Source organism: Polypterus senegalus, chromosome 6 (assembly GCF_016835505.1).
Source record: "Polypterus senegalus isolate Bchr_013 chromosome 6, ASM1683550v1, whole genome shotgun sequence".
NCBI classification, from domain to species: domain Eukaryota; kingdom Metazoa; phylum Chordata; class Cladistia; order Polypteriformes; family Polypteridae; genus Polypterus; species Polypterus senegalus.
Window position 1 is genome coordinate 112,543,536 of NC_053159.1, and position 26,007 is coordinate 112,569,542.

The following is a 26,007-nucleotide window of genomic DNA, read 5'->3' on the forward strand; positions in this document are numbered from 1 at the left end:
GAATTGAGTGTGTGTGTGTGTGTGTGTCAATGTGCTCGGTAATGGAGTGACACTTCAGACCTGTGCCTGCACAACCCAGATATGGAGATTGTGGTTAGAAAATGTAAGGAATGTATGGGTTGTTGGCAGCAGGATCAGGTGCAAAACCACCACAAGGTCTAAACTCACACTCAGCTACGTGGGAGTCAACAATTGCTCCACTGACTTCTTTAAGAAAGTCCACACTGACATAGGAACTCAGGGAGGGGGGGTTCTCAGATGAAGCCAGGACCCCTGAGACTGTTAGGAGGCAACACTAGCTGCTTTGGCACCATGCTAGCCATCGCTGAGTGTGTCTGATTTTTCAGTTATCCTGTATCCTTTATTATTAGATACTGTAATATCAATCTATCCATCCATTTTCTGACCTACCTAATCATTAGTTTCATGGAGCTAACCAGAGACCACCCCGGGAGAACAGGCACAAGACAGAATGGACAGTGGACAGTAAATCACAGTTTGCATACACCCACATTGACCAGTTTAATCTGAACCTTCACGTATTTGTGATACAGGAGAACAATTTATCCACCTAAAGAAAAAAATCCCTAGGGCACTGGTAGAACATACAAATCGCATCATGCAGACATTTGAACCCAGGACCCTGGAGCTGGGATGCAGCGGCCTTAACCAGCATGCTGTCTGTTATTTCAAACTCAAACAAAGAAGACTTTGTCTGCACCAATGACAACTGTGTGCTGTGATTTTTCCAGGTAAGAAAGACAGACGTTTTGAGGTGAGGTTGTCATACTCACTAATCACGACACCGGAGAGTAGCGACATGTTGCATGTTGATTAGCAAATTCAAATAAGAATTTCACTAATGACCCTATAAACTATAAGACATTTGACACTGAGACTCCTCCTAACTTCCAATCTCCAAAAACTGCTCTGTCAGCGCCTTCCATAGTCATCACTTCAACGGCCCACACGCTGACATTAGAGGAATTGAGACCACATCAGTTGTCGCCATTTCTGTTGTATTATCTTCTACAGCCAAATTGCTCCTCTCGCCACTCAAGTCCTACCCCAAATCTGAACTACTCATAGGAAGACCACAAATGGACAATGTGCCCCTCAGTCCAGATTATGCCATCCCTTGTATCCGTATCGCATGCAACAATGAAAAACAAAAGGAGCAACAGTTACAAAGGTTACAACACCTTCTCGTGCCCACAAGGATGCTGGTCGAACTTGGGTATCTTCAAGCAGGTACTGTGACCCATGTTTAGATTGGTCTCTCTGTGTGAGTGCATGGTGCCAAGACTGCGAGAGAATGCAGGGGGACATTTATTAAGAACCAACAGTTTCCCATTGGGGTTTTATGAGCAGAACCTGTTTTCTATTTGTAGCAACATGGCACATGGGGTTGGGGGTGACATAAATATTGTGACAATCTTGTAGCACCATGGCTATGAGAATAAACATAAACTGAGCCTTTTTGAATTCATGAAGAAACAACTAACTCTAAACATCTGCTTAAAAGGAACTGCAGGAAATAAGTGCTACAAGTGTCAACCAACAGGGGCCAGGATTACTAGCACCAGGGTTATAATTGTCAGAGTACAGTGAAAAACTTACTTATCTGTGCCAATCAAGATGTAACATGTCTTCACTCTCCAATGCCACGAGCACGACTACTGTACCTTATCCTTGAACCCTCTGTCTTCCTTACCTGACTTGATTACCATCCCTCCATAAAGATGAAACATAAATTCCAAGTCTCATTTCAAATCACAATGTAACTCAAACCTCCAGCTTGATTTTCTTTTTATGCTGTGTGCCACAATATCAAGGGAGGCCTACAGCTCACAACCTATTTGACACCAAGCTGGAAGTCGGAGGAGCCAGAATGGCGACTTCAGCCTCTGCCTTGACTTTAATCTCCCTGCACCATCTCTAAGCTGCATCTTCTTGACCTGAACTGAGCAAACCTGCATAACTTTTCAGGATTGTGCCCTCATATTCTGACCATGAGTCGAGTGTAGTGCTCACAAAGTTAAAAACAGATACTGGAACAAGAGCTGGGCTTTCAAAGTGTCCAGCCCAGAGCTGTGACTCATCCGGTTCTCAGTTTTTGGCCCCGGTTGTAGCCGCCAAGAGAGGGATTACAATTGAAAGTCATCAGCTGGGTCAGGCAGGCTTGAAATTCCATTCCCGTGGAGCTGTATTCCATGAATAGACATTCTAGTACTTTCTATAAATATCTGGCATGGGTTATAAAGGGAGGCGCCCCGCACAAGCTGCCTAGGAGAAACACGAAACAGAAGTGCCCCTCTTCAGTGTCCACAGGCAGCAGGGCCATCATCATGTCTGAGCGCCGCATCCCTTTCTCTTTCCTCCGCAGTCCCAGCTGGGATCCTTTTCGAGACTGGATGCCAGGCAGTAGGATCTTTGACCAATCATTTGGCATGCCAGCACTGCCCGAGGATTGGCAGCAGTGGCACACCACTCACTGGCCAGGATATATGCGTGGCCCCCCACCTCTGTCGGCCACCCCAGAAACGGCCATGTCACCTTACGCGCGAGCTCTGAGCCGCCAGCTGAGCAGCGGGGTGTCAGAGATAAGGCAGACTCCTGAGCAGTGGAAGGTCAGTCTTGATGTGAACCACTTTTCACCAGAAGAATTGGTAGTGAAGACAAAAGATGGAGTAGTCGAAATTATGGGTGAGTAAACAGTTGACCTCTGGGATGAACACTGAGGGTCTTTCAGGGCTGGGGGGGACTATGCCATTTTGGTGCCATCGTGTGAACTTTAGAGAGTAGAAGCCTTACACCCGCTAGCTCCTCAGTCTATTTAGTGTGGTCAGTAAAAGACCAAAAAAAATGTAATCAGACATTTATGTGTCTACAGAGAGCTGGAATATATTTCAGGAAGGAAAGTGCTGCGAGCATCTTGCTGAACCCTTAACATCTAGTGATCTGTTTTGGATGTTGAGGTCTTAAAAGGCCAAAGCACACCTCAGAAGGATTGGGGGAACAGAAACTAACTGTAGATGGAATGAGGCACCACTACATCAAATATGTACACATCCACACATACACAAATGACCTTTGGAGGACCTGTGCCCCTAACAGACACCAAGAGAACATTCAGATCCAAAGCCATTAAGCTGTGAGCGACACCATGCTACAAAATATAGATAACTGAAACATACAGACAGTGCAATAAGAACCAGAAAAAAGGCATGAGAATGGCTGGGGATACAAGATGGATATTCCCAACTCACCTCAGTTTAGGTATGTGAATAACAAAATGAAGAAAGCTCATTTTTTGGTTACACCATTGTGCTTCCATCACTCGCTGGTCAGTTGTGGCGCTCTGTTTTGGTTTCTTTGGGGCAAAAAATCCTGAAGGCGAGAATGATTGATATTATTGGCACACCCACACTTCTTCAGGCCGATATTGTCTGACTTTATAGGACGTGGGAGAATCTAATAATATTGTTGGATGTAGAAAGCACAGCAAAATTTTTAGCTACATGTCCGACCAAAATGCAACACAATGCCAATCTCTGGTGATACGCCATGGCTTCTTTCTTTTTTATTTAAAGTGTTGACACAGTGTGTCTGAGTCACGAATTGAATTGATTTCTCTGGGGCATTGAGGCTACAACTCTAAAGGGTACATTACTGTGTCACCTTAAATACCTAAATAAAAGTATAAAATAGGTTTATAGACATATTATTATACTGAGTATTGGGAGATACATTGAATTTCATGGTGGCACAACAGCTGGCATATCAGTTCTTGGCTGGGGTGCTCATTGTGCCAACTCTACATGTCCACCTTGAGTTTGCTTGGCTTTCTTCCCTCAGTCAGCAGTTATAATGTTAGCTCTGCGGTGCCTGTCTGCTTTATATCAGAATGGCATCATGTCCAGAGAAAGTACTCTCCTACCAGGATACTTTTAGTTCTTCTGGATTCAAATTGGTGCTCTGTTGGATTAAGATGTGGTGACTGTGGAGGCCATTTAAGTACAGTAAACTCATTGTCACATTCAAGAAATCAGTTTGAAATTATTTGAGCTTTGTGACATGGTGTGTCAGTTTGGCCATCCTCCTGAAAGTCAGGGTATATTTTATATAATAAAATATAATTAAATATATATAATTAAATTGAATAATAATAATAAATACAAATTATAATTATATATATAATATATATTATAATTTAATTGAATTATATTTTAAATAACTAGTGGGCTTCACCCTCTGCTCGCTTCACCTGCCAACCCCCCTGCCTGCGCTATGCACCAGCTACTTCATGTCTCTGCCACTTGTGTATGTGGATTTCACTTTCACCAAATAACAAATCTTTTAATTCTCATGGATAGGCTTCTTCATTGAGAAGAAACACTGCTTTTCCCTGATGGCAACACAGATTAGATGATCTACAAGTCTCCGACTTAAAGTTTAAATCCGAACAATATCTACATACTTCTGTCATATCACCTGTGTCCATATATTCAATGTCTTTTTGCTGTTCTGTTATTTCACAGAGTAATAATTTCCATTTGTTAGCGCTAATGTGACCTTTACTATCAGTTTTTTGAGACTTTTCAATTTTAGTACTTTCATAATCTCTAACCTGCTCTGCATGTATGTTTCATGTTGTGTTAGAGGTATTCGTTGCGTTATACATTTTCATTTTTTTGGCTTTGAAATTAACACGCAAATACTTTTTAAACTTACACTTTTACTGTAGGGCGGCACGGTGGCACAGTGGTAGCACTGCTGCCTCACAGTTAGAAGACCTGGGTTTGATTCCCAGGTCCTCCCTGCGTGGATTCTGCATGTTCTCTCCGTGTCTGCGTGGGTTTCCTCCAGGTACTCTGATTTCCTAGCACGGTCCAAAGGCATGTAGGTTAGGTGCATTGGCAGTCCTAAATTATACTTGGTGTGTGTGTGTGTGTGTCTGTGTGTGTGCCCTGCCCGGGTTTTGTTCCTGCCTTGCGCCTTGTGCTGGCTGGGATTGGCTCCAGCAGACCCTTGTGACCCTGTGTTAGGATATAGCGGGTTGGACAATGACTGACTGACTGACCTTTACTGTAACAATTCAGTAAAAATGATATTTGGAATTACCTCTTCATCAACATCACATTGAATTTTGATTCCGTGTTTGGACTTAAATCGTGACATAAAAATTGGTAGGTGCTGAGAGCACATGAACTGTGTCTGAAAACAGCATTCACACGAATGAGAAATGATTGTACTATGTGCATGGTTGTAAACGTTTGAGAGGTTTTTCAAAATCCCAATGCATAAAGTCTTGCCTCGCGGGACTTGAAATTATCTCCGAGAATGTCTCGTTGCAGGATTTCCTTTTATGATAGAAAGATATAATTTAAATAATTTAAACCCGGCACACAGGCTTCTTCTACATACATGAGGACTCTTCAGGTGCTTACTCAGGCATGAGGGCAGCTTTCTTCTTGGTTGCCTTTTTGCACAATGACAAAAGTGACAATGACCATGGCTCAGGGTCATCAACTAACTGCAGTCCATTCCAGAAGGACAGAGCTGCGACTATGGGACCAGCTGTTACTGTGATGCCAGGTTGGACATATGTGCCAAGCTGACAGAACTTAATATAAGGGCTTAAGGTTCTGTTTGTTAGTGATGAATTATTTGATGTGTTGTCTTGTGTATCTGTTTTGGATGTTATAAGACTAACTCGCTCCTGGAAAAGGCTAGAGCAACAAAAGTACAGACTGTGTGTCATTGTGTGACTTGGGCTTTAAAACACAAGTTTACCTGTTTACTTATATCCTTCAACCCACAGTAAGGCACTGATTTAAATGTGCCTCTACTGCAAAAACATATGTAAACAGTACTTTCTATTTGTAAAATGCCATGGGATTGTGTTTGCTGTAGAAAGAGGCTGTAAAAAATAAAAGCTGTGAGTGATACATGCATGTGCAATGAGTGCACAAGCTACAAGCAAATCAGTGGTTAAAATTTCATGAAGCCATCCATTACTCAACTACAGAGCTGTTTACAGCTTATCAGTCAGAGATGTTTGAATGTTACATTTGCTACAAATTTGTAATTGACAAGTTATAGTATGTATAGTTGCCTGTCTCACTGAACTACTATGCCCTCTTAACACATAATGACCTGTTACCTGATCACTGTTCTTTGAAAATGTACGGCTGGGACAGCATTATGCAAGAAGTCATAGTTTGCTCAGTAAATGACTTTCCTGAGGAAGATGACAGAGGATTTTCACAGTAGAATGGCCTTATTTTGTCTCATTGAGAAAAGTCACTGACAAACTGGTAGTGTATAGCATCCCAAGGAAAGTATTACTTTGCAACATGATGCTCAAGCAATATGATGGGGTGAGTGCTCACCTTCTGTCATCTACACCCCGCCATCTTTCTTGTAATTAAGTTCTGCTGCAATCCAATTTATGGGAATAAATTAATTTAATTTTAATTTTAATTTAAAGGGGGAAGGCTGTAGTTACCGTAGGTCCCTAAAGCAAGTCCTTGAAATGCCTTTCTATGTAATTCTTGACCTGTCTGCTAGTTTGACTGGTTTTGTTTTTGTGGCTTGCAGGCAAGCATGAGGAGAGACAAGATGAGCATGGCTATATTTCCAGATGTTTCACAAGGAAATACACGTAAGCATTCTGTCCCATTCTCTTTACAGTAATGCAAAATCCAATTTATTAATTTGTAAAATTTTGAGAGTTTAATTAGTCCTCTATACCACCCCATATACAGTATTTGCATGTGTATTCTGAAATAATATTCATGTAAATGCAAATAGACACAATGTGGTGAAAACAAAAAAAGAATAATGACGCAGGGAATGGTTGGGGGAGGCTGCTTTGGTGGTGGATGTTGAGAAAAAAAGTAAAATAGTGAGATGAACATTTGAAACGTCTTAAATAGGTCACTGCTGGCCCAGGTTTTTGATGAATTCCCTAAATAAGCTCCTCTGGTAAAGGCTTTGCAATAAACAGAGGTTCACAAGTTCACAAAATACATACAACTAGTTCAATAAGACATGTAAAAAAAAAGAAATGATTTATGTCATGCTAACAGACTGCTGACTTGTCTCAAGCCCATGTCACATTATATGACTTCTCCTAAAATTTTCACTTGTAGTCTTCATTTATCTAATCTTAAGAAAATCCCTGCAAGCTGTAAACTGTCGCAGCATACTGTAAGTCCATTACGCCTCAGTTGTGCTGTGTGACAACCCCAGTGACTGGACTGACTGCAAATTGCAGGAGTGGACTTCTGTATCTGCTCGAGTTAAGAGCCGATGAGCTCTCAGTCAGGAATAAAATGTATACAACAAGCACAAATGGTGAAGAACAATAATGCAAGGAAAGAAGGAAAGCAAAGTGATTTGAAAACTAGAACTGGTGTCAATCGCTGTTATGCGACACTAATCTTAATTAAAAAAGCACAATAATGATACAGCATGTGCTGCAAATATAATATTAAAGGCCATAACAGTACCCTGAAAACAGACAAAGACAAAAACTGGAGCCTAATGGTCGTCTTGTGATTCCACAAAAGTTAAAAACATCTCGCCTCAAAAACTAAAAGCATAGAGTTAATCCTAGCATCAGTACTCAAGAAGAAGGCTTTGCAGCCAGCATAGACCAAAGAAAAAGAAGTAGACGAGTCACAAAACCCCTGTCCCAAATAACAAAACATTACTTATTACAATAATAATACAGTATATTCAAAAAGAAATTTTGAATGAAACTAAGAAAAGTTTAAAACAAGTTGAAACAAGAAGATTGCCTCAAATTGACAGCCCAAAAATGAGCCAACACCAAATCTGCAACCTAAATATCAAAATTAACAGACAAGACCAAAAATCTACAAACCAAAAAGTCAAAAAGAGAACTTATAAAGAGAATCCAAAGACGGGAGCCAAACAACACCCGTATGAAAACTAATGTATCAGCAAAGCACTGAGGCCTCTCAGCCTATTATAAAGGGCGAGAATAGTCCCTCCGCTGCAGAATTAGGGGGGCCTGTCCCTCTAGGATCAACATTCAGGTTATTAAGTGCATAAGATAAAGGACTTATAAATATATGAGCAGCATAACCCAATAATACAAAAAATAAACAACCTAAACGATATTAAGAAATAATACAACACAAAAGGAAAGAAAGCAAAAACATAAGTTAAAAACATAAGCTGAAAAGGCTATTGAAATATGAATAAAAAGAAAAGAAACCAGAGCTAGAGATGAAACCTGGGCTAAACCTTGTGAACCTCAACAGCAAGTTCTGCAAAGGCTCATTTCATTCCCGTCAGCCTGTTTGGTCAGGGTGAGCACCAGCCTAATCAAATGCTCAAAACCTCAATGCTTAGCCAAAAACAATTAAAAGGTAATCAAATAAATACTATTGTAACTGGTAAAACTGCAATGTGCAATGACGCATAAAACAAGAAAGCAACTACTAGAAATCTGTAAACTTAGAATGTGGAAATTACATTAACTGTTCCTCTAGGCCTCCTTTCAAAGAGAAAATGCTTGGTGTGATATCAAATGCATTATTATCACAACATTGTGGCCATATGAGATCTCAAACAAAACAACATGAAAAAATGAAGGAACAAATGGTAAATGTCACTTGATGCCACTGAGCAGTTAACTGACACAACTGACATTATGAAGGTAGTGCATTACGAGAAAAATGAACACCATATACATCAGGATGTTTAAGAAAACAATTCAGAGTCACGCTTGGAAAGGTACACATCCACTCAGAGCTCTGAAAAACATACAAAAAATGAAAAAGCTTTGGAGGACATTCTGATCATTACACTGGCATGCAGCCGCACCCAGAATCTGGCTATTGTGGGGTGTCCCAAGCATTAATAATTATTTTATTCTCCTGATTATGATTCAGGCACCCACAAATTTGCCAGTATGTAATTTTTTAATTAAACCATGGTGTGTCAAATGTTTATCTTAGAGGTCCATCTGTAGACTTAAAATTAACAGGGTTAATACTATGTTTTCTTCTCTAGAATTTTTTACAGATTGTCAAGTACAAATTTTGCATGCAAATGAGTTTGATTTACAAGATGCTACATTATAAATACTGTTATAACTTCATCTTCATATGATCATGTAATAGAAAACATGGACTCAAAAATGGATGATATATTGCAGATAACACAAAACATAATCTATTCTTGCTCATCTCCTGGGCCTTGGCCAGTGCTATTCAGGTTTCCTTCACACTGGGTCACATATACACATTTTTGCAGTAGAGTGCCATGGACAAGTGAATACTTAAGAATCCACCTACCACTTTCAATTTTATCCTATAGCCACAGTTAATTTCCTTGCACAATATTCAAGAAAACAACCCTCAAAAAACTATCTCAAGTCACACTTGATTCAAAAACAAAATGAAATGCCTTAAGCATAAGTGAGCAAGACAATATATCTTTGAATGCCCACTGTACAGTATGTATAATGGCTGTCAACATGACATGTGATTGCTGGACTATGAACAGATGAAACATTTTAAAATTCATCATAAAAAGCTTTTTTCTTCAATGCAGCAAAAACAATGACAGGCAAAAAATGTGTCAATATCAGTTATTCTTTTACACATAAATAATACTTCCAATGACTGATGCCGTCATGGCAGATAGATAGATAGATAGATAGATAGATAGATAGATAGATAGATAGATAGATAGATAGATAGATAGATATGAATGCCTTATTTCAGGAAAATGAGACATGCAAGCGTGAAACAGGAATAAAACTGCATATTAAAGTCTTTGTGTCGGGTGCAGACGAAAACTCAAACCTTATGTGGTGTACTTAGTCAAACCCACTGAGCAGAAGGTGCTTTTTCACTGTAAAAGCTTGTGCTTGATGTGCAGCAGTCTCGGTGCTGCTGTCAGCTCTTATCTTTATTGGTTTTTCCCAGTGTCTGCAGGAGTTTATAAGGGTCTCATTTTCCTCTTTTATCTTAAGAGCATGAACTCACAGTGTTTACATGCTAAACTTTCCAGTTAAATTTTCATCACAGCCTTTGTGTGAAATCTTCTTTTCCAGGACCATTGCCTTGTCCAAGCAGTTTTACTGTATTTGTATTTAAAAAAAAAACACACACCAATGTAGCAAAAAAAGAAAGAAAGAAAGAACTGTACTCCAGCAGCAACATAGAAAATAAAGTCACAGTGCAAAAGAATAAAAATAAAATGAAAACTATTACATAAGTGCAAGACTTACAGCTCTATAGAAAATACACTCGGTCTTAATTTACTTTATATTGTCCCTATACCAATACAATATAGCTGTATAGGCTGACATGGGCATGAAATAAGGAGGCATTATACAGTCCAATGGCTGAAAGCAAAAAAGTTCCAGTAACACTTCCTGTAGCCTAAGAAGTACATCTTCTTCAGATTAGTTCTCAGCTGGAAACGTTGCATAGTTTGAACGGCACTGGAGAAATCAAAGGGTGAATGATGGTTGTCAATGGCTAATGCTGAAACTTCACACTTCAGGTTATGCATTTTGATTCTCAATGTTTTCCAACATTAAATAATAGTAATGGATTAAGGGTCCTATACATAGTACTATAAAAAGATCAGGTCTTCCTAGCAACTTTGCTGACAATATATGTTCAGTTAAACAAAAGGTCTCATGGCTTGTTTTCCTCTTTTTAGTCTCCCTGCAGGCACTGATATGAATAAAGTGTCCTCAACTTTGTCTCCTGAGGGAATACTGACAATTGAAGCTCCTCTGGCCAAACCAGCTATTGAAGCTGCTGAAATCACCATTCCTGTCACGGTGGAGAAAAAGACTCCAGAAGGTGCTGTGGCAAAAAAATAGTTCATGGATAAGAAGCACATACTTGGTGTTCCCAGTTAACAGTGTCATTACAAGCAGTGCCACAACCAATTCTAAAGAATTGAGCAATTGGTGTCATGTCTTCAGCTTCTTGCTTTTGCATCACAGCTAAGCTAGTTTTATGAGACACCAGACTCTCTAATTCTTTGTTACTCCATTTGATGGTTACTTCACACTAAAAAGAATAAAAACTCTTGGCATATTACTGTTACTTGGTATTCTTAGATTCTTTGCACAAATTCATAACATTATAAAGTAAACTGCAATATGGTTAATACACATGATACAATGACCAGAGTAACACTAATACAAGACAGGGCCCCATTAAGAAATCAATACATGTCAATAATGTCAAGGGGTAAACTTGGAACTTTCCTTACATGATGCAGAAATGTACCTCAGCAGGATAATTAAAAGGCTAAAATATTAGACTTTTTGATGAACTGTCTTTTCCTTTCTCAGTTTTTCATAAAGCCTTCTGTATTATACCATGTGACTGGATTCTGATCATGTATGTACAAAGTAGGCACTTTACCCATCACTGAGAAACAGTTCTCTCAAAACCCACTTACTAGCTTAACATTTTTCTATATTCTGCCAATAAGTAGGTAAAATATATTCCCCAATTAAATTGGTTATGTGATATAGCCATTTTAGACTTGGTTTACTAGTCTTGGAAAATAATTGTTGCAAATGAATATTGTCTTTAAAAAATCTGGAACTCATATGACATGCACAGGTCTGGTTCAATACTCACCTTCTATTCCATCCATCCATTATGCAATCTGCTATATCCTAACTACAGGGTCACGGGGGTCTGCTGGAGCCAATCCCAGCCAACACAGAGCACAAGGCAGGAAACAAACCCCGGGCAGGTTGCCCAGACCTTCTATTCCACCATCAGTAATTCTAGAATGCACTTGTGTTTGCATGTGGTCTCTTTGGGAAAGCATTGTCAAAATCATCCTGCCTCTAAAGATTACTGCTTTGGTATTCAAGTTGTGAACTATGAATAATATTAAGTGAGGTCACACATTAATATGCAAAAAAGTTCAATAAACATCAAAAAGCATTGAAGTGGCTCAATAACCAAAGTCCTACATGCTAGGTTCAAATGTCACCAAATAATAGACAGATGGATGGCTGGAATACCTCTGATACAGGGACTTGGAGCTTGGACAATGAACCTCCTGACTGATACATGTACTATAATGTGCCTTTCTCACCATTATATGTTTAATGAGGTTTGCATTGTACCAGCATGGTTAGTGCAGTTGCTCAATAACTCAACGACACCAGGTTCAAATTCCAGACAATTTACTCCAGCTTTTCCCATACATAAAAGCATAATAGATTAATTGCCCTATTGTTCCAGTGTGACCTACAATGGACTAGTGTAATGTCTCTAGCTGCTTTTCGCTTTATGCCTGAAGCTGCTGGCAAAAACTCTGACACCAGGAAATAAAACTGGATTAATTATATTCAACAATGGATGGATATAAAAAGCTCCATCGGTACAAATGATTTGGTTCTAATTATGGAGCTGGCTGGAATTAAAGCGTGCAGTTACTAAAGTCCTGAAGAAGCTTAATTTGAAAATCTGAACCTAGAAGAATTCCTCACCAGCCCATTCAACGTCACTTCCACTGTATACATTTTTGAAATGCAAATTCAAATATGATATGTGACCAAGCAATAGACTTGACCACTCAGACAAATTTAACCAATCCATTAAATCTGAAACAATGTTGCCCAATGCTGTAGTTCTTAGGAGCTAAAAAATTTCTAATCAGAGAAAGAAACCAATGAACTGACAACATGAGACTGGAACCCCTTAGCTTTGGCACACATTGCTGTAGTGTGAATGTCTGGCTTCCTGCATTCATTTTGTATGAACTGGATACATCATATTCCCATTAATCTCGATAACTGACTTGTGCATTGCCATGAAACTTTCAGAATTATTAAGAACTAATGCAAGATACAGTAGAACACTTGGGGTTGATTTAATTTTAATATGTGTAAAGGTTAAAACCACAAAAAACAATGCCAGTGGCTCTGAGTAAGTCTGTGTGGATTGCTACTTGGATAAATTACTGTCACGTAGCTGGACATGAACTTACCCAAAAACCTGTTCACTTGATCATCCATGCTTTGACTTAACATGCCCTTTAATTACAGGCTTACGGGGAATCAGAATCTATATGGGTAACATTGTAGGTAAGACAGGAGCCTGTTTGATTAACTTAAAATGCCATGCAGGACAGTTATCACAAGCAGTTATTAAAGACAAGATTGAACAACATTTAACATTTACAGGGTATTAGTGTTCAAATAAGAGAGATTGTGTTTTACTACATGCTTTAATTTTATGAAGATGCAACAAAAACTTTTGATCATAGTGACATATATATTAACTTGCTGTGCTACCTATCTAAGACAGTTTTAAATCTAATAAGCTGATATCTGTCCATCCAGCAGTTACTCTCTTTATGGTGCAATTCGTCGTTAATGTTTGTAGTGCACCCTCTATTGTAATGTGTTTTGTAATGCATGTACTTTTTCATTCCAACAGATGGCACATCACCAACATCAGCACTGCTTTTATGAATCCCATACCAAATTGCATATAACTGAGACATAGCAAATGGATGGACACACAGATACACAGAAACACACGCAGGCATTTGTCATTTTATTAAGGTGGATAATTATGTTGAGTTTTAGGAAGCTTTTGAAAAAACTGTCTTATTGTAGGCTACGGATTCACGCAAAAAAAATAAGAGTTCAAGTCATAGTTGGTGTTGTGGTCGCTGAAAGTTGGAAACAACAGGAGGCGGACACCAATAAAAAGTAAAAAGCAATTTCTTTATTCTTGGTTAGTCAAAAAGGCTGCAGCAACTCTCAGCTCAGTGCCACTGACTGGTCAGATCAGACAGCCTGTAGCCTAACGTGGAGCTTCCTTCCCTCTTTGTAACTAGTGTTTTTATTAAACAAAAAAATAATATGGCAGTTCATTTTGAGGTTATATATAAATTACCATAGCTTGCGACTCCCTGAATTGGAATGTGCACATTGCTTCTTTCAGATAAAGAGGTTATCAGGACACTCACATTTTTAAGAAATACGCTCAAATAGTTTTAAGCAAGAGTTCAGAAACTGGTCACAACTGATTTATAATATCACAGGGTGTTCTGTTAGTATCAAGAGGTCAGCGGTTTCTCATAAAAGAATGCAAGTTAGTCTCTTAATTCTGTGCACAAGCTTAATTCTTTTTCTACATAAATGAAGAAAAAATTATATATAGTATATTTTTTAATAATACATAATACAGTCATTGGTATTGCAAGTTAACTAATTATAATCATTACAGTTAATAAGATTTCTTCCTCAGTGTCAAATTGGTTCAAACACAAAAGCAACAGGTTATGGTGTGAGGTTCGTGAATTTCAAAGAAGGACTAATTTGAAAATGAGTTATACAACAGTAAAGAAGCATAGGCAGTGGCTGGTTAAAGGTAAATTTAGCACAGATGACACAACATATTTCTTCAAGCAGAGAAAAATAGATACATGGAAAAAATACCAAGTATTATAGAAGACAGTAATACTTTATTATGGCCTTTAAATCTTACAAAATTAAGGTATGATACCCACAATATTTTTTACTTCTGTTTTTAGTTCTATTTTGAACCCATGATTCAAGAGCTAGACCTGGGTGTTCATTGATATCATTATTCCTTTGACTTTATTATTATTTTATTCCAATAATTTTATTCCAATAAGGTTCAAGGTGGTGACATTCCTAAGACATGTGTCCAGTGAAGCAGGTGCCTACTGACATTGTTCACAATTATGGTCTTTGCCAAGATACATTTTTAATAGCCTACATCAAGAAAGATGTGTGCAATAAACAATTATGAATTAAGTAAAAGCTTATTTCCCACAAATTAAGGAATATGTTTTATTGATACTCCATTCATTACCTAAAAATCTGAAAACTGAAAGGTCCTGTTGCCAGTTCTGTCACATCTTATCTAAAGATGCATTCTGCTGAAAGCATTGGTATACAGTAGCTTGGAGATATAGCCTACAACCACATTTCTAAAAAAAGCTGAGAAATTGTGTAAAAATTAAAATAAAAACAGAATGCAGCAATTTGCAAATTGTTTAAATCCATATTTAACTGAAAACAAAACAAATCAATATATCAATTGTTGAAACTGACAAATTTTATATGTTTGATGAAAATTATATGCTCATTGTCAATTTGATGGGCCCAAGATCGTTTAAGGACTAAGTCAAAGTGGAAAACTGTTCACTGGTCTGATGAAAAAAGTAGTGACAAGGGCAACAAAAGACTGGAAAAGTTGTGCAATGCTAAAAAACACCTGGTGGAACATTTCACTGCTAATTAGGTTAATTGACATCAGGTCAGTAACATGATTGGGTATAAGAAGAGCATCCCAGAGAGGCACAGCCTTTCAGAAGTACAGCTGGGGAGAGGTGCACTATTCTGCGAAGGACTGCTTGGTCAAATAGTGCAAAAATTTAAGGATAACATTCCTGAAAATAAAATTGCAAAGGATTTGGGGATTTCTGCATAATATCATTAAAACATTTAGAGAATCTGGACTAATCTCTGTATGCCATGGATGAGACTGAAAACTAATACTGGATGGCTGTGATCTTCCGGCCCTTAGGCAGCACTGCATTAAAAACAGAGCCGATTCTGTAGTGGAACTTACTGTATGGGCTCAGGAACACTTCCGAAAACCATTGTCTGTGAATCCAGTTTGTTGCTGCGTCCACAAATGCAAGTAAAAATTCTGCCACACAAAGAAGAAACCACATAAAAACTATGATTCAGAAACATCACCACCTTCTGTTAGCTTCAGGTTATTTAAGATGGACTGAAAAAAAAGTACAAAATTTTCCTGTTATCTGACAAATGAAAACTACAAATTCTTTTTAGAATTTATGGTATCCTGTCCTCCAGGCTAAAAAGGAGAGGAACCATCTAGCTTGTTAACAGTGAATCATTCAAAAGCCATGATAGTATGGGGTGCATTAGTGCACATGGCCTGCAAAGGATACACATATGGGAAGGCACTATTAATGCTGAAAGATATATACCGGGATTAGAGAAACATAAGCTGCCATTCAGGCGCTGTCTTTTTCACGGTAAGGACTGTGTAATACTCTTTTGGGCCTGCAAGCCTGAACCAAGTCTGTGGTTTAAGGTATTCCATTTGGAGTGAGGCCTGATCCAGACAGGCATAGGAGACCTGGTGCCTCATATATAAACGGTGCGTATGCACAGAAATGTTGCGTAAGAACTTTTCCACGTTCAAATCGCGATGTGTAAAACCTACACTTGGCGTAAAGCCACGCACTTTTCCACGGTACCTTATACCTTGTCGTATGCAAGTTCTCCGCTCGGTTTTGCAGGCTGGCGGCACCCAGCGTCAAAGCAATGCTACTGTTCCTGTGTGGTTACACCTTATTTTCCTGACGCGGCTTTATAAATACACTGAAACTAACCGCATATTGTTTATGAGTGTAACGCATCTGATTGTAATTAACTTGTAACAATATAATGGTCCAGGGAATAGCCATAGTATTCCAAATACCATAACTGCTTTAGCGTTGTCACTCTCACTGCATCTTCTTCTTCTTCTTCTTTCAGCTCCTCTCGTTAGGAGTTGCCACAGCGGATCATCTTTTTCCATAATATTCTCACTGCATCACTCGGAGTATTTATATCACTGTATCCGAGTGTGAATCACAGCAGCAGCTGATCGGAAAGAGAATTATCGGTATACAGCTTCAAGCACACACTGCCTCAGCCACGGCAAAACGTTTCAAAGCCTTTCCTGTACGGACGCATATTTACATATGATGACGATATCATTTTTAAGGTGAAATGCAGCAAAATATGTTTATAATATTATACAGATAAAACTTTAACTTCATTTAAATAATCTATATTCTTCACTGGAAGTGTCGTGAAGGATAGAATAATTAAACATGTACTACAAAGATATTTCAATGTTCCTTACATGTTTTGAAGCATCAGCAGTCTAAGCTTACAGATGGCTTAACTTCTATTACAGAGCTGATTGTGTGGTGATTGGGTATTTGGGGAAAGAAAAGCAAGGACTGCAGTGGCGGCTACGCCAATATATATATTGAATATAAAACAGAAAGAGAAAATGACAACACAGCTAAAAACGCAGCGACAAATTTCAGCAAGAGTTAAATGCTTGTGTCATGAGCACGAGGCGGCTATGCAGTGTCTGCAACGGACGTGGCCATCCACCATGCATAAGATACCATATTGACATTGGCGGGCGAAGGAGCCACCGATTCTTCCTCTGCCCAGTGCCACCACAAGCCTAGAGCCGCCCCTGAGTACTGCTGCAATAAATTATTTCATCGAAGGTCGCACACAATCACTGCGCCGTGAAAACCATGTTTAATAACGTGCTTTAACTCCTATCATCATAAAAATGATATCACGTATATATCTCAGTATTTTAGTTAATCAGAGCTGTAATATCACAAATGCAATGGATTCTGTGTCCAGTTGGAGGAAGAGAGCAGGTTTAAGAAGCAAGTAGTAATTCACACACATAGAGCACATAGAAGATGTGATTTAAAAAAAACCTGGTTATTTAAATGATTTTAAGATGAAGTTTATGATGTTCTACTTTAATTACAAAATAAACTACGTGATTAAAGTGGAAATGTCGAGATTGAAGTTGACATTTCGTGCTTTTTCCCCCACTGTGTGCCTTTTTTCTCTGTACCCTAATAAACTTACATATGACACTCAGACAGTGGGCTACAACTCGGCTTTTCATGGAGACTTTGATATGAGACTTCTTTTTTATTTCTGGCACTGTGCGATTTTGTGAACGTGAGCTTTCAAGTTTCTCCAAAACGCTATGTCACTCGATCAACTTCCTTTTGTTGATTATACCACGGTTTATTTGAACAAATAGTATGTTTTTCCTTTGCCTTCACTTGGTATTCTTATATTTTCCCCCGTGCTTTTCCCATTGTCTTTTCACAGAAGGCTGAGCTTAAGGGCAATTTATATTCATTTGCATATTCAAAGAGGCGTAATTCTGGGAGGAGTTGGGGCATTACATAAAGCGCGTGCACGAGCGTTACTTTTCACGCTGATCGGGATTTATGTAGCGGAAAAATGTGGAAGTTGGAGTACGCACAGATTCCTGCATCTGGATTTTTCTGTGCGTAAGCACATTTCAACTTTTGTGCTTACACCATGTTATAGTGTAACACTAACGGTGTTGTACATGAGGCCCCTGGTCTGGCTTATGAAGGCTTTTGAAGGCCTCACACCCTTTTTGCTATAAATTTAACTCCAAATCATGGCAATGGGGACACTGGCAAAATTGAATACAGTTAAGTCTACAACCAGAAGCAGAATCCATAGATTTGGTCAGAAAACCAGGCAAGTTTCAAGAAACAGAAAAAATAAAATACAGTGTTTACACTATAACCCATATATATTGATTACTAGCAAAATACCCGCGCTTCAGCGGAGAAGTAGTGTGTTAAAGAAGTTATGAAAATGAAAAGCAAACATTTTAAAAATAACGTAAGATGATTGTTAATGTAATTGTTTTGTCATTGATATTGAGTGTTGTTGTCATATCTATCTATTTATATATATCTGTATATATATATTTATATATATCTGTATATATATATATATCTGTATATATCTGTATATATCTGTATATATATATATATATATATATATATATATATATATATATATATATATATATATAGCAAAATACCTGCGATTGGCAGCGGAGAAGTAAAAAGAAAAGGAAACATTTTAATAATAACGTAACATGATTGACAATGTAATTGTTTTGTCATTGTCATGAGTGTTGCTGGCATATATATATAAATATATATATATATATATATACACATCTATACACATATATATACACAGTTATATATATATACATATATACACATACTGTATATATACACATACTGTATATATACATACTGTATATACACATATACATATCTACATATATACTGTATATACACATTTATATATACAAATCTACATATATATATCCCATATATATATATATTAGGTGGGACTCGATTAAAAAATTAATCCAATTAATTAGAGGCTGTGTAAGAATTAATCTTGATTAATCGTATGTAATCGCACACGTAAATTTGCCCCAAATCGCAAATGGTTTTTTTTTTAATTTAAAACGGTTTTAGTGGGCGACAGAATCAAATAATAGACATGGACATGAATATTGTAAACTGAAGCTGTTTTAATTTCTGAAAAAAAAGCCTTTAAACTGCATTTGAATTCAAAACAGAAACAAAAATATCATCCCTGGTTAAAATTGGGCAGACTTAAAAATAAAGTGGTAGTTTAAGTACTTTAAGTAGATTTTCAGAATAGTATTGTCTTTAAATAATAATAACCAAAATTTCAACATAAAGTGCAGTTTTTCTTCTGAAAAAAATAAGTCAGAAACATAAAAGGTAATTTGACCAACTTAATCTTTAAACTCTGAGTAACCTTAGCCAAAATTATTTTGTACATTAGGCTAAAACAGTGTGATCATTGAACATTTTGTAATTAGATGTAATTAGAATTACTAACGGTCACGGAAGTCCAATGATCCCCAGTAAGAGCCACAAAGTCCGCTTTCTGTAATGCATCTAATTTTGCTTGCTTTTCATTGTGCACAAAACCATGCTTTTATCAAGGCTTCGCTCGGAAGTCGAAATGATCAGTCGAGGAACGCGCTTTATTCCGACTCTAACATTTTTGTAGCTGTGATGTGTGCATCAGTGTAATGGATGTACCAGGAAATGATGCATTGACAAAAGTTCCCGTTTGCTTGGAATTGAAAGTGTGATTAAATGCGTTATTTTTAACGCGTTATGGAGTACATGCATCGAAGCTTCTCAGCTGTGCTTGTGCTAATAAAGGGAAACATTTTAAAAATAACGTAACATGATTCTGCGTTAACCGAATATTTTTTCATACGTCCCAAACCAAGGAGATGCGAAGGTAAAATGAATCAGTAGCGCGCACATACTCAGTGCATCCCTCTCGAATCGAACCTCGAATGTCGGCATTAGAGGCGAAGACTCTACAATTGAGCCACAGCATGTGGCTTGTCTATGAGTATGTACTGTAGATAGGGGTATATATATACATTTAAATATATACCGCGTATCGCAGTGGAGAAGTAGAAGTTATGAAAAAGAAAAGGGAACATTTTAAAAATAACGTAACATGACTGTCAATATACAGTATTTGTTTTGTGAGTGTTATTGAATGTTGCTGTCATCAAGGATTTGATTATCATTATTTCTTTCAATCAGGGTCGTATTTGTACGATGTGTTGTGTTCAAGTTACATTCCGTGTTTGTCAATCGTTGTAAAGATGACAGGTTTCATTCATCGATTCGTTTCTTACTGCATCAATAAACAGCTCGTCTTCTTCTTTATCTGAGACCTGACACACTGCATGCACGGGTTTTTTTTTACACTGTCTTCCTTTAGCGGGACATTGACTTTTTCCACCGTGTGCTTTGTTTCCACAGTAGCTGCATTTATGAATATGCTTATCAGACGCTTCATATTTTTTGCTGCCTTTTCAACTGTGTAATTCGGTTTTTGTTCAGCGCTCTTTGGAACTGTTGCTTTTTATCTGTGCACTGCGTCAGTTCACGTGAGCCACTCGTGTACTTGCATCGAAGGTTCCCAGCTGTGCTGGTGCCATCTCGTGCTATGTCCATAGCTTTATTTAATGTTACCTTAGTCCTGGCACTTAAAACTTTCTCTCGCAGTTTCGCTGAGTTTGTGTCAAACACCACCCTGACCATCTCATCTTCCTCTCCATAAGCACAGTCCTTCACCCGTGAATATTTACCCGTGGCAGTTTGCTATTGGATTGCCGCTGACGGACGGCCTTCTATGGGCAGGCACTAAATTACAAACGCCAGCGGCAGCCTGTCTATGAACTTAATTTAAAGTGTAGGTTTACATCGTGCTTTGTTTCCGAAGTAGCAGAACTCGCTTCTTATTGTTTCGCTGCCTTCTCAATTATATAATGCATGTTTTCTTGAGCGCTTTTTTGAGGTCTTCCTGGTTTTCTATGTACTGCGTGATTACGTGGGAGGCGTGATGATGTCACACGAAACTCCGCCCACGGCGTTGAAGCTCATCTCCATTACAGTAAATGGAGAAAAACTGCTTCCAGTTATGACCATTACGCGTAGAATTTCGATATAAAACCTGCCCAACTTTTGTAAGGAAGCTGTAAGGAATCAACCTGCCAAATTTCAGCCTTCCACCCACACGGGAAGTTGGAGAATTAGTGATGAGTCAGTGAGTGAGTGAGTGAGTGAGTGAGTGAGTGAGTCAGTGAGTGAGTGAGTGAGTGAGTGAGTGAGGGCTTTGCCTTTTATTAGTATAGATTATGATCTGGTTTATGCTGATTATTTAGTATATTTTTTTACTTGTATTTGGTGATTTCAAGGCATTTTGTGGTTTGTTTTGCAATATCTTGAATACCATTTTAGGTCCTTATTCACCACTATTTTTAAATCCCTTTGTTAGGTCCACTTCTCCACATTTCTGGAGGCATGGCCTCTGAGATCGTGACCTGTGCTTAATTGACATGACCGAATAAAAGGAAGGCTAGGACTCAGATTCCTTATCTGATCTGCAGAAGCCAAAACACTCAAAACTCTCTGAGCAAACTACCCATGTGCTACTTTTAGTTTTGACCCCTTGCGTGTTCTTGGCCTTGAATTTTGTCTCTCATTTTGGCTTCGGTTTCCTTTAGTTTTTGAACCCTTTTCATGTTCTTCTACACAATTTTTCCAGTCAGAACACTGGTATTATATCCACTAGCTTTTTGTGCAAATGTCTTGGAATTACCCATGAAGTTTCATATTATACCTCATTCTTGTTAATTACATGGAACCCATGCTAACCCAAAGAAACCTCTAACAAGAATATGCTGATGTCATCATCAATGATTGCTTTCAGTCTGTATCATCATGCAGGAAACAAAACTATAGTAGATTAATTGTTTCTCTTGGCACCTTCTCATTGGTTGTTTTTTTAGAGATGCTACATCTTATTTGAATTTGAATCTTGATTGTTAAGTGCTAATTTTTTAACTTTTCTCATTTTTAATTTTCACATATTTCTTTCACCTAATTCAGTGTTCTGTTTCATGAGACACAGCATTTAAAAAGCCAAAAGAACAAATAACAGACTCCCTGTCTTGCAAGTGGGCAATATAATGCCTATGTGAGAGAAACAACTGTCTTGTCTGACTACTGATGATGAGAATACAAAGGGGAAGGACTTTAATGTGACACAGAAGACTAACAGACTTCTTTTGCCACCTGCAGCTGACATACTGTACATCTAAGCCTGTAAATTACATCTGCACCTTCTGGTGTGCTAATTCCAGCACTACTTCAACAGCAGCCTGCTGGAGTAGACACACAAGATATCAGCAATCTAAAGCAATCTGAAAGATTATGATCTCTCAAACAATGAAGAAATTTAGATTTTTTCTTATTTCCATTGCAATGATTAAACACTGCTGCCTATTCCATCCCAACCCTCTTTGAAACTGTTGTGAAATTTTGTATGTCTTTATTTGTAAATTAGGCAAAGCAATGTAATATTAGTGTTACATTATTGATAATAACAGCAATGGTTTAACAACACCTTCCCCGCTTTTAGGAATGAGTCTCTTTGTAATTTTACGACAGGGTTGGGGGAAGTGCTTCAAACACGTTTGGCCAATATTTCTCTGCTAAAGTCTCTCAGTCAACCCCCACAGGAAAGCCATGCTGCCTAACTGCCGAGCTTTAGCTTAACTCCTGGTTTGGAGGGCAGGTGTGAGGGTATTCTGTTCCCCCATTGGTCTGAAGTATGGCTGTTTGGAACCGTCTTCTATCGAAAACCTTTACGTAACACAACACCCTATTGGCTCTAGGGGTTGGACAGAAAACCTATAAATTTGCTTGCTTTACCTTGCTCTCTCTCTCTTACCACACTGATGAAAGACCATCACACATCATGAACTGAAAAGGACAACACAATGAGGAGCACAGCTCGGCAGCCATATTGAGATAGGCATGTGGCCTGTTCTGAAGAAAGCTGACCACAAATGAGGACTTAACTAGAGACATTTTAAGTAACTAACAAGTCTGTGTGCCACCTAAAACCACACTTCGAAATTTATCAGGTTGTATGGTTGCCAATATTCAAATGTACTTTGCATATTGATATTATTTATGAATATTATCAATAATACATTGTTTACATTGTAGCTTAACTCCTGCTTGTCTTTTACTACACCAAATTGCCTGGGGTTATACATATAGAAGGGAAGGTGGGGAGGTTATATGGTACAGTACCTTATAAACAGTGGTAAGTCTGGGAGATTTGAGGCATTCTGACAAAGGCTACATATTAATAATACAAAAGGGAGTAATATATTACTCTACCGAGACAAAACAGCAACACCCTTGTATTTAATTTTTCAGAGCTTAAATATATAAACATCTATTGCTCACATACACAATAATCAGTTTACAAACAGCTTATTCAGTGTACTTGTTTACAATAGTGTAACGTCTCTAGAACAAGGCTGTTAGCATCAATCTGGCTCCTGGTGGCCTTTGCATGTCTGAAAAGATACAGTGGTGAGATAAGCTAAGCACACTTCATTTGAGGGATTGTCTTTTTTAAATTTTTGGAAGAAAGGATGTTTTATCATTGTTTCTAGAACAGTGATAGATAAAGGTGACCTAATTTTAAAAAATAACAATGGAAAATTAAATGTTGTACTTATTCATATTTAAATCAACAGAAATACAATTTTCTTTTGCAGAAAGCTGTAGCACACCTCTCTTTATCATTGCCTAAAATTAGAATCAGGTGCATCTAAACAGGTGTAAATAACCAAAGGAACCTTATAACCAGTATATTTCATGGTGGTGTAATCCTTATTGTTTGAGAATACTTTTCTACTTTAGAGTAATGAGTAGCCAGCTTGCCATCATATATTAAAGCATGGTAGGCAATTATTTCTCCAAGTCTACACAGATTGATAGACAGTTACAAGAAAAAAATGAAGTTATTTCTGCCAAAGGGGGCAATATCAACAACTGGAGGTAGAGGTGTATTTTCACAGCAGCATTTCTCTACAGTGGGCCATTGTATTTTAGACTTTTTTGGTGAATACATGATTATAAAGAATACATTTTATTGCTGTTTGATAAATTCAATAACCTTTATACAGTAATATTTTTAAAATGAAGATCAAATATCAATACATGCAAATATGTTGAAGAAAACACACCGTTCCTTGCGGTTTTCTTACATTTTCACAGCCTGTAAAGACCATAGAAAGAAAGATCAATGAAAGGTGATCCATTTTCTTTACCATGTGATGATAGCTGCAAAATAATTTTGTTGTGGTCTAAAAACAGCTGTGGAAACCTTGTTATGATATCCAAAAACATAAAAGTGGACAACAGCCGCATCAAGGGGTGAGAAAATAATACAATATGACATGTTCTGCTTTCTTTGAGTGATACTGATTTTTCCACCATTTTACAAGCTGAATAAACAAGGTCTTGTCAGAAGTAAATATTGAATTTTTACAGTTACACTAACAGGAAGTTACAGTATATTTAAATGAGTAGAAAGCTAGAAATATTACTCACAAATGTCTCTTGTTTACGCCAACATGTAACATCCATGCACCAGAAGTAAGCAAGCTCCTGTGCCTTATCTATAGTATTTACCTATCTACAGTATACAGAGAGTGAGGCCGATGAGTAGATAGACGAAGCAAAGCTTACAAACTCAACCTCTTCTGAGGATCTCTTTACTTCAATATAAAAAGGCTTTAAAATGATGTATCTTGCCAAGATGAAAAAAATCAAGAATTGCCTTGACACATTTTGACAATGTGTTCTAAAAATACATAAGTCTTTATAAATATTACTGCACTGGATCAGAAATAACAGCAGAAGTAAAATTAACTATATGTCAGGTGCACTTCATAAAGCCGGCTAGTCTTTCTGGAACTTGACAATTTAATGCTTAATGAACTGCTATTATTTACTTTCTATTTTTGCCCTCTACTTTTCTATTTTTGTGCTTGAGTAACAAAACACCATAGGGATTTCCTGACAGCTCATAAGACACTTTACGGTATTTACCACACTGTGAGTAGAGCTGTGGTACAGCAAAAATACTTACATATTAAACTGAAAGTTGCTGATATTATTCAGACCATCCCTGACACACCCCTGCTTAGTCTTATCTTCCTTAGACTGCCCTTCAAACTAAATGCTTTAGGTTGTAGGGCAAGGGAGATCTAAGCAGTTAAAATGAGAATACTGATAATGAGATATTTTTATCAGTACTCTCCAAATACTTTTACCACAACATCCAGTATACATCTTTTTTCTGATCCTTAATTACTAAGGAAACACTTCTCTCCCTGTTGTTAATGCAGATTTTTTGTACTATATCTTTACATTATTAATTATGTTGTATTATATAAAGACACACATTGCTTTAAAAAAATGTACACTTAAACTGTACATGGTATTGCTTTTCTGTCATATCTGTGTTCATTAAATGTAAATTGCATTAATCCCAAATACATTCACACATTCTAAATCTGAACCTATTTCTTTAAGATTAAGATATGGGAGCTGAAATTTATGTTGGTAGCACCAGGCATAAGCTCATTACAGAGTTACAAATCCATAAATACACCATCAGCGATGGACTGTTTGAAGCTGCACTTACTGTAACATACTGTGACCGATGTGGAAATGTTGGTGCCGTTTAAAACTCTCAGCTGAGTAATCACAAATTTGATATCATTACAGGAAAACATCTTAAAAGAAATGCACTTCAAAATCACCAAAGAGTAAAGGCTCCCTTCTGTTTTAGCTGTCACCTGGACCAGTAAACCTCAAATGCAAGAACCATGCCTAGACTCAGGTTCTGCTGCTGGCCTT

The 26,007-nt window shown here is 37.8% G+C and overlaps 1 protein-coding gene across 1 annotated transcript; it reads left to right on the forward strand.

The window, feature by feature from the left end:
• Window positions 1–2,264: 2,264 nt before the first annotated feature.
• Window positions 2,265–11,329, forward strand: hspb1 (heat shock protein, alpha-crystallin-related, 1). The gene is made up of 3 exons (XM_039756802.1): window positions 2,265–2,706; window positions 6,604–6,667; window positions 10,717–11,329. Exons 1-3 carry the CDS (start codon window positions 2,349–2,351, stop codon window positions 10,880–10,882), a joined length of 588 nt encoding a protein of 195 aa, XP_039612736.1. The 5' UTR covers window positions 2,265–2,348; the 3' UTR covers window positions 10,883–11,329.
• The last annotated feature ends 14,678 nt before the right edge of the window (window positions 11,330–26,007 follow it).